Source organism: Octopus bimaculoides, chromosome 1, assembly GCF_046866305.1.
Source record: "Octopus bimaculoides isolate indiv1 chromosome 1, ASM4686630v1, whole genome shotgun sequence".
NCBI lineage: Eukaryota > Metazoa > Mollusca > Cephalopoda > Octopoda > Octopodidae > Octopus > Octopus bimaculoides.
Window position 1 is genome coordinate 95043327 of NC_142928.1, and position 10765 is coordinate 95054091.

Below are 10765 nucleotides of genomic sequence, written 5' to 3' on the forward strand. Positions count from 1 at the left end.
GCACACATACACACATACATACATAAATAATATATATATATATATATATATATATATATATATAGAGAGAGAGAGAGAGAGATAGATAGATAGATATACATGCACATGCACATTTGGGTACAGGATGTCACCAACAGTGCAAATAGCATGTTTATTTAAAGATTTAAGAGAAAAATGAGTTAAATATGTAAACAATAAGAAAAAATGGAAAACAGGATAAGTAAACACAAAGGACCCTTCATCAGTTGTTGGCTGTCTATCTACTCCTTATTTTGAGCATTCAATGACAATATGAGTCTTCAAAGACAGTTGCTCCCATAAATTCTAAAATAAAATTTAAGATTTATGAAGCGTCAAAGTTGGGAACAAAAAAATGACAGTGGAGACATGCAAGGAAACCAAAGAGAAGCAAACATGTAGTGTTGTTAGACCAGAACGAGACATACATACATACATGCATACATACATACATACAGACAGACAGACAGACACACACACATACACACATACACACACACACATATAAATACACACAAATACATGCATATATACATTATACATGGAAGTCAACTTGTGACTAAGTAAGACCACTTCCTAAAGTCAGTAAATCCATGCAAATGTTCCAAGAAGTTCCCATGCATGAATTTGTTTTGCATGAATAAGGTGTTGCACAACATGGAACCCACTTTTCAATTGATCAGCTATAAAACTAGTGGCACAACAGACGTTGAGATGACCAGGAACCAACTGCTTTTTTTTAGATGAGTTTACCTTCTCCTAGAAAGAAATTCTAGTGACAACCAGGGATCCTACACTCCCATTGTTCACATGTTAGTTAATCCATAGCTGGGACCCTAACAAGTGCTACTACTTCACGCCAGAGTAGACCTGGGAACAACAGTGGCTAAGAGGTGGTTCTGCAGCTCTCAAAATGCTGGAACTCTCATACAAGGAGGAAAGGGAAAAGCCCTTAAAATTAAGCGAGATTGTAGGGTATTTAAGAAGGTGGAAAGATGATTTTATACCAGGGACAAGCAGAGGTGTCTTGCCATAGAGAAGATACATGACAACTTATAACTCTGCATTTATATAAGGATGGGTGGAAGTATATGAGTAAAAGGAAAGAGATGGTGTGGATAGTGGATCAAGAGGAAGAAGGAGGTCATAAAAGTGTGAGGGAAGAGCACTGATGGTTACAGATAAGGGTAGAGGTATGTATGTATGCAAACCTCATATTTATATATTAATATGTAAAAAGCAAAAAGTTGCTAGTTTGGTTACTCACCCAAATAAGAAAATTAAAAGAATAGTAGCAGAAAAATTGTCTCGCATCCAGAAACTGTCCAGTTTGAATATAGCCAGAATAATGACAATTATTATCAAGGAAAGACAGTATACCATCTAAACAAAATAAAATTGATATATTATTAAATATGAATATTAAACATTAGATTTAAATGCTTTTTAATGTTGTTAAGTTTAACAAAATGCATGCATGCACATACGTATGCACACTTGCACATGCACACACACACAAACACATATGTACATAAAATCATTTATGCATAATGATGAGTGTTTTTGTGACTGAATGTGCATAAACAACTTGCAATACTTACTAAGTCCCAGATGAATGCAGACATCCAATAGATAGGAGTTTTCACTCCACTTATAATAAATAGGTATTTCTCTGAGCTGACATTTTCTTTGACTAAATAAATGCTGAAAGCAGCTGGGATAAAGCTAATTGCCAGTAGGATAATCAAACTGATGGCTGTCTCAGAAGCATGGAATAAACTGAAATACAAAATAGAAGATTGTTACTTGATATGAATTCACCAAAGTAATAAAATTATCTCTACTCAACTGTGCACAACTGCTACTCGATTGCTACTCAACACTCCTACCACGGCCAGACCTACATCTATTTATATGTTTTGGGAGATCCTACTTCTTTGCCTGGGGGCGTCGACACAACATATTTATTATTTGACATTCTTCATAATAATTTCAAAGACATTTGTGATTGTTACGAGAGAAAAAACAATCAATATTTTAATGAAATGCTATTGCTGTTATTGTTGTTGCTATGGTTAAGTAGAGCCAGTATCTCTTCACGGGTAAAATTTATGTAAGTAACCAATAAAATGTAAAGGTGGAGTCAGTCATTGAAAAGTATTGTAATGTTTGCTTCATAGTATTACAAAATATATTGAGAGCACTTTCATAGAGAATATTTTGAGTACAACTATTAAATTTATTTAATTAAAATGTCTGAGGAGAGGTTTGTGACAGGTAAATAGAAATAAGAAAAGTACAGGTTCTCTAATAAATTTGTAAGTAGAAGAAAAATCTTATTTTGACATTCATTAGAAACTTGATTAGACTGAATTTGGACAAAATCTAGTAGGCTTGTGGAATACTCATCAACGAGATGATTACACCAGCAATAAGCTGACCAGTCAAAGTTATTGATTGCAAATCAGTCAGCCATGATATAGACTCTTTCATCAAGGCAGCATAAATGAAGATAACTGAAAAAAATGTAGCCAGAAGTTTATCCTTCATGTTCTGCTGGGTGAAAGGTTGAAGGACTGAAAGAATGTCTTTCTCTGCTTGTGATTACAAGGCACCTAAAATGCTTAACCAAAGCATAGTACACACTGTCAAATCACTCATTTACAAGTAATGGATATAGTTTTATATATAAAACTTAATTGTTATTGTTCCTACAAGAAAGTGGTGGACTGACAGTTTAGTCACAGCTTCAAATGTAATAACACTTGTGTGATATTCTATCAGTATCTGAAGATCTGAGAGATTTCAGAGACTATTTTCTAATGAAAAAGAAAGCATATACTTACATAGATTCCTCATTCAAAGTACTGACTGACAATTGGATTGGGTTGTTAAAAACTGAAATTCCTGTTAGAGATATAGAAATACAATGATTTTAGAATGAGTCTCATAAAATACACAAGCTACTTAAAAAACAACAACAAAGAACAGATAAATTTATATTGAAACATGCTGTTGTTCTGTCATTAAAATTTCTTAGTTTCCAATAGTTTTAGTTTTATTTCCTCCTCAATTTAAAAACCATAAAAATATAATCAAAGGGCTAGTTATCAAAGGGCTAGTTATCAAAGGGCTAGTTATCAAAGGGCTAGTTATCAAAGGGCTAGTTATCAGACTGAGCTGGCACATCTGGGAAAATTCTGAGAATAGTCTTGCTTGGAGGATAGATAATACAAGTAGATTTTCAATAAAATAATTAAATGTTTTAAATTATCCAATCATTATCATTATTATTAGCCTTTCTGAGTTGATTAAATAAGTACTAGTTATGCACTGGAATCGATGTAGTTAACTTACCCCATCTCCTCATCTTCCTCCCACCCAATTCAGGCCTCATGCTTTTAGTAGAAAAGATTATTATTATTATTTTGGTTTGTTTCAAGTTTGGTCTTATTCCTAGTAGGGATTATGAATGTTACTACCTGTAACCTTAGGTATCCACAAGTTTTCAGCAATCTTTCAAGTGCTTAGAACTCTCCTGATAATCCTTGCTGTCCTTAAGAGACACAAACTTCTGTAGGGGCTCTACCAGGCATTCTATTTCAATCTCCCTCAGCCATTTGTCTATATCTTGGCTTACTGTTCCCAGAGCACCAATTATTATAGGCATGACCTTTACTGTTTGCATGCTCCAAATTCTTCCTATTTCAAACTTCAGGGGATTAAAAAAAATTTTTTCTTCTTTCTTTATGATCCTGGAATCAAATGGGCATGATGGGTTGATAAGTAAGCAACTTTGCTTTTTCTTATTTATGATTGTAATATCTGGTCTATTGTTTTCTAATTTCTTGTCCGTTTGAATTGGAAAGTCCCACAAAATCTTACATTTCTCCAACTCTAGTATTCTTTCAACTCGATGATTGTACCATGTATTTCCAGCTTCAAATCCCAATTTCTAGCACAGTTTCCAGTGTAAAACTTTTACAATCTGGTCATACCTCTATTTCTTATATTCTTCCTGTGTCAGCTTGGGGCATTTTTCCACAATGTGTGCCACTGTTTCGTTCCAAGTTGCACAGGCTCTACATTTTTCTAACACATTCTCTCCATATATTTTTTCTCAAGTTGTTTGATTTTTAATGCTTGATCTTGGGCTGCAACAATCAAACTCTTCTTCTTCTTCTTCTTCTTCTTCTTCTTCTTCTTCTTCTTCTTCTTCTTCTTCTTCTTCTTCTTCTTCTTCTTCTTCTTCTTCTTCTTCTTCTTCTTCTTCTTATTATTATTATTATTATTATTATTATTATTATTAGCATTACCAGAAAGATGGTGAGCTGGCAGAATTGTTAGCATTCTGGGCAAAATGCTTAGTTGCATTTCTTTGCTTTTCATCCTTTTGCGGGTCGATGAAATAAGCACCAGTTATGCACTGGGCCCAATGTTATTGACTATAGCAGGAAGGATTATTATTATTATTATAAATGGTACATGGCTGAAAGACAAAGGATTTGCTCAAAGTAGCTCATGCAACAATATTTATTCATTCCTATCAAGCTCTCCTTTATATATTGTCAGGTTCTATGTAAATACATTGCAACAAATGAGAGATGTCAGCTGTCATAATCAAGAGAGAAATAAACAGAGTGAAAAGAAAGTTCTTGTTTACCATATTCTTCTGGGTTTCCAAACTTGTTCCTTGCTACTTCTGTTCTCAGGATTGCATTAGAGTAACCATTAAGAAAAGCGGGCATTGAATGATGACCTTTATTGTTGAACCACACAGTTACCTGTTTCGTATCTTTGCTGTTGCTATTTCTTTCATAAGTCCATCCACCATACCTGTAACAATAAACAAATTATCAAAATAGACATTATCAATAAAAATTATTATCAAAAAAAAAAAAAGAAAGAAATTACCAAAGTTTGGAGTTGTACATTACTCATGAAAGTTAAACCAAAACAGGTTTTCAACTACTTTTAGAATATCCAGGAAAATAATTTTATAATTGTAAAGGTATGTTGAAATGATACATTTTTGACTGGTCAGATATCAATATTGGGATAATTTCCACCAGATCTGCACTGTTTGGAAGATGAGAAAATGTCACATCCATTTTTGTCATGCATGTCAGACTCATATAAATGAACATTAAGGCCTCAAACATTGTTAGTCAGCAAACTGAGCTTTTTTGAAATTCAAAATCAATGTAAATAAATATTGTGGGGCTTCTTTGGCCTGTCTGAGGAAATTCAGGAGAATTAGAAGTTAATATTTTAAGGAGAAAAAATTTATTTTGTGCAACATCACATACACTGCTCTTTCTGGATTCTCTTAAAAAAGCGCTAAACATAAATTCCAGATAAATATTTTTTAAAATACTTTTCTGGGTAATCAAACTTAGCTTTAAAATATGAATCAATACAATTCTTGTAAGTATTCAAGATTTACAGCTTAGATATTTCATAAATTTGTGTCACTGTCACAATTGCCATGTGAGAATGATCCATTTGCACTTGTCTTGCAAGTGACTTTATTTGAAACTGTTGAAGGTGAAGCAGTTACACCGTTGGAGTAATTCTAACCATTGAATAACATATGCAGATCTGTTAAATTCATTTAAATTTATTTCACGAGGTGTCAACATTTTTGTTGCACAACTGTGACCTGGTTACTGACACCGTTCCACAGTGGAATGGCTCTTCCATCATGGAATTGCTTGAACTTATGATGGTTCTGTTAGTTGTCATAATGATGGTGATGACAGTAATGATGGCTGTGATACTACTGCTGTTGCAGTTGATGATGACGATGATGATGATGACGATGATGATGATGGCAGTGATGATGCAAAACAAGTTTAAGAGAAAGAGAATCTAGTTATTTATACCTTTTCTTGATGAATTTCATGTAGCTTTCTAATAGGTACTCTGAGACTGGCATTGACTTTGAGTTCAGGTTTTGAAGAAAATCTGTTGAGTTTAGTTGTAGTTGAGTTGGTGGAATACCAGAAGCATACTTAGGACATTTGAACCGGTAGTTTTCACATTCACATTTTTCAGTTTTGTTCATTAGGTCTTTCTGATATTTGGGTCTTTCGAAAACTGTCTCTGCTGGTTTACATTCAAATGGTTTTCTGAAATATGGTTCAGAAATGATATTAAATTTATTATAAAGAATAAGAACATATGAAGGATATTTTTTAAAAGACATGTTTAAAATGTAATGATAGTGACTATACTAATTGATAAAATTAATACCATTGAACATATGAATGATATTTTAAAAGGATATCTTTAAAATGTAATGATAACTGACTGTAGTAATTGATAAGTTTTAGAGTTAATATCATTTAACAAATAGCAGCTGCAGCTAACTTTGAATACTGAAATAAATTAAATTTTAGTAAAATACATACTCAAGATTTGAAGCAGTGTCTGACATACATGTTGTACCAACACCAGGTGAATGACTGATCCACTTTAGTAAATCTTTTCCATATGAATCACCCACTTCATCTCTGAAAATATAGATATTAGACAAATCATATTTAATATAACAAAAAAAGTTGCCATTGGCATGGATGTGTAGTTAAGAACCTTGTTTTGCACCCACATGGTTTTCAGTTCAATTCCACTATGCAGCACCTTTGGCAAGTGTCTTCAACTATAGCTTCAGGCCAACCAATGCCTTGTGACTGAATTCAGTAGATGGAAACTGTGAGGAAGCCTGTCATGTGAGTGTGTGTGTGTGCGTGTGTGCGTGTGTGTGTGTGTGTGTGAGTGAGTGTGTGAATACATGTGTGGAAGTTGTGTTTGTACCTCACCTCTACTTGATAACTAGTGCTGGTTTGTTTACACCCCTCAGAACTTAACAGTTCAGCAAAAGATATTGTTAGAATAAGTACCAGAGTTAACCCCTGACTAAAAAAAAAAAAAAATCCCATAAGTACTGGAATCGATTTGTTCAGCTAAAACCCTTCAAGGTGGTGCCCCAGCATAGCTGGAGTTCAATGACTGAAACAAGTAACAAGATGAAGAAAGTACCCCTGATCCTTCTTTTTATGGAGACAAAGAATATCAATCTATTTGTTCCTCATTTCTGAAGCTCCTAAGACAAAGTAAAAATATTAAGACTAAGAATAAAGTTTTAATGTTGCAAAGTTACTTACTTGTAAAACATGTAAGAGTTTGGTCCATATAATGCAGGGGAAAGACGGAGACGTTTGGAATCATTTTTGGGTGTTATTTTGGAAAAGCCAACAGCCATTGCAAAGAAAATACAAGGGAGCAAAATCACAGAGATAGCCATCTTCCAGTTGCGTCGGTAGTGACTGGCACGTTTTTGAATCAAAGTAAGGAAGGCTATAAAATTACTTGGTTCATAGCTCACTTTTGATGAAATGTCCATAACTGAAAAATAAAAATGATCTTGGAAATATTATGGTGATTAATTATGCATCATGGTTTACATTATAAATAATTTGTATGATTTAAAAAAATACAACTATTGGTATATACTCTTACTCTTTACTCTTTTACTCTTTTACTTGTTTCAGTCATTTGACTGCGGCCATGCTGGAGCACCGCCTTTAGTCGAGCAAATCGACCCTAGGACTTATTCTTTGGATGCCTAGTACTTATTCTATCGGTCTCTTTTGCCGAACCGCTAAGTTACGGGGACCTAAACACACCACCATCGGGGACACAGACATACAAACACATACACACATACATATATATATATACATATATACGATGGGCTTCTTTCAGTTTCCGTCTACCAAATCCACTCACAAGGCTTTGGTCGGCCCGAGGCTATAGTAGAAGACACTTGCCCAAGGTGCCACGTAGTGGGACTGAACCCAGAACCATGTGGTTGGTAAGCAAGCTACTTACCACACAACCACTCCTATGTTTATTTTATTTATAGTATATTACAACTAATAGAATAGAATTGTTAGCTACAGGTTTCTAATGAAGCTATTACTGGTTCATTGCATTTCTCATTGTGAAAATGATAAGCGACTGTCACTAACTCAATGTAGAACGTACATGGTAAAGGAATTTGTTCAAAGAATTTGCCAATGTTTGCATCCTTCATTGTTACACTTTAGTGAAATTTATACTCATACGTATATGTATATATATATATATATATATATATATATATATATATATATATATATATATGTTTATATGTGTGTGTGTGTGCGTGTATATATACATACACATATATATAAACATGCATATATATATAAACATACATACACACACACACACACACACAAACAGGCAGATAGAAAAATACATACATACATTATATGCATGAATATATGTACACACATACATGCATGTATATATAAACATACATATGTGTAAATAAACATACATATATATGCATGTATGTATGTGTATGTGTGTGTATATATATATATATATACATACATAAATACATATATATATATATATATGACAGGCTGTGGTACTCCATGCCAGTGTCATGTAAAAGCACCCATCTTAGTACCATGTAAAAAGCATCCAGTACACTCTGTTAAGTAGTTGACATTAGAAAGGGCATCCAGCTGTAGAAACTATGCCAAAACAGATGATTGGTACCTGGTGCAGCCCTCCAGCTTGCCAGTTCCTGTTGAACTGTACAACCCATACCAGCATGGAAAACGGACATTAAGTGATGATGATAGTGATGATGAAGCTGCTGCTTAGTTTCTGGTTACTAAATTCTACCTCCAGGTAGTGGGCAACCTGATATTGTGGTAGAAGGCATCTCTCCAAGATGTTGCTCAGTGTGAGTAAGCCTGGAAACCATGTGGTCGAGAAAAAAAAATCTTAACTACAACTACACATTCATACTTATATCCATTTGTAAACAGGTAATCCAACACTACAGTTAACAATGACAGATAACCTTCTGCTGACCAGGCAAGTGTACTAACTACTACTACAGTGTTGGGATAGTGCCATACTAGCAGTAAAATAACTGAAAATGTCCTGGTGTAGTAATGCTTGAATTCTAATGAAATGTTCTGGTAATATAAAAGTTAATATACTTCCCTGGCAAGGTTAATATACTAACCAGGACAGTAGGAGATGTGAGCTTCAAGATGCTTGTAGATGCATTAACTTTTCAGAGTACTATTGATTCTTTCTAGGCTTGAACATTTAGGGTAAGAGTCTCGTTGACTGCCACTTATTTCATTGACATCAAAAGGATGAAAGGCAAAATTGACTTAGGCAGAGTTTGATCTCAGAATATAAAGCTGGAAGAAATACTGCTATGCATTTTGTCTGGTGTGGTAATCATTCTGTCAGTTTGCTGATTTCAGTGTATTATTGTTAAATCAGTTAAAGTGTTAAATTAATCTTCCCTACCATACGTTGATTACTAGAATGTTTTACAAACTGGCTCTAAAATGATGCTACAATATTTACTAAAACAAGCTGATATAATGAAATCAAATTCGATGACAGCAATGCTTGACTGGCATCTGTGCTAGTGGAGCGCTAAGAGCACCATCTGAGCATGATCGTTGCCGGCACCGCTGACTGGCCCCCGTGCCAGTGGCACATAAAAAGTACCATTTGAGCGTGATCGTTACCAGCATCGCCTTACTGGCACTTGTGCCAGTGGTACATGAAAAACAACATTCGAGCGAGGGCATTGCCAGTGCGGCTGGACTGGCTCCTGTGCAGGTGACATGTAAAAACACCATTTGAGCGTGGTCATTGTCAGTACCACCTGACTGGCCCTCGTGCCGATGGCACGTAAAAGCACCCACTACACTCTCGGAGTGGTTGGTGTTAGGAAGAGCATCCAGTTGTAGAAGCTCTGCCAGATCAGATTGGAGCCTGGTGCAGCCATCTGGCTCACCAGTCCCCAGTCAAACCATCCAACCCATGCCAGCATGGAAAGCGGACGTTAAATGATGATGATGATGATGATGATGATGATAATGTATTGGAAAACTCACCTGAGTTAAATTCATTTATGTCTTGGGAATCTAAACTCTGATGACTTTCAGATCTTGCAGACATTTTAGTATCATCCAGCAATGTAGACTTCATGTTTTCAGGAGTCATTGGTAAGCCTGCATTAGAGAGTTCACGTGCTTGCAGGAACACCTAGAAAGTGGGGCAAATGTATTTTATTAACCAATAGTATGATTTGTTGGAAAGCAGAAAATATAGGTGGTCAGTCATTTAGGCTATCAGCTGAGGTATGCAGAGGTGATAAATTGTGATAACAGAAAACTGAGGTGTGAATGGAGGGTGAGTAATGTATGAAAATATGCTGTGTGCTGGACAGAGGAAGACCAAAAGAAGATAAAGAATGCAATCTTATGGCTTCAAAATGTTGTGTCTCTCAGATGAAGTAACAAAAAAGATTGAAACCAATGATGGTTATGAAATGCACAAATACCATACCAACAGAGAAAAAGGGATATTGACGACTATAATAATATAATGTTGTTGTAGATGCTGCTGCTGCTAATAGTGATGGTGATGAATGATGATGATGATGATGATGATGATGATGACGATGATGATGACGACGATGATGACGATGACGATGATGATAATGATGATGATGATGATGGTAATCATGACAGTGAAATAGTCACTACGTCACCATTTATGAAATACCAGTCATACTATAATTCTTTGTTGTCAAGATTACCTCTTCTAAAGTTGTGTCAGATATGCCATAGCTTTTAATTCCAAGTTTATTGAG

At 34.9% G+C, this 10765-nt stretch overlaps 1 protein-coding gene across 3 annotated transcripts in view; it reads right to left on the reverse strand.

Moving 5' to 3' along the window:
• The window catches only part of LOC106873159 (uncharacterized), a 329246-nt gene that overhangs the window by 18500 nt on the left and 299981 nt on the right, over positions 1 to 10765 (reverse strand). For all 3 annotated transcript variants that reach the window (XM_089354161.1, XM_089354165.1, XM_089354155.1), the window contains exons 118-126: positions 10712 to 10765; positions 10005 to 10155; positions 7185 to 7425; positions 6432 to 6533; positions 5904 to 6149; positions 4682 to 4854; positions 2865 to 2925; positions 1620 to 1797; positions 1286 to 1401 (exon numbers count right to left, since the gene is read on the reverse strand). The exon at positions 10712 to 10765 is cut by the window's right edge and continues 158 nt beyond it. In XM_089354161.1, the coding sequence (XP_089210287.1) occupies positions 1286 to 1401; positions 1620 to 1797; positions 2865 to 2925; positions 4682 to 4854; positions 5904 to 6149; positions 6432 to 6533; positions 7185 to 7425; positions 10005 to 10155; positions 10712 to 10765 (1322 nt within the window). The remainder of the gene's footprint in view (positions 1 to 1285; positions 1402 to 1619; positions 1798 to 2864; positions 2926 to 4681; positions 4855 to 5903; positions 6150 to 6431; positions 6534 to 7184; positions 7426 to 10004; positions 10156 to 10711) is intronic.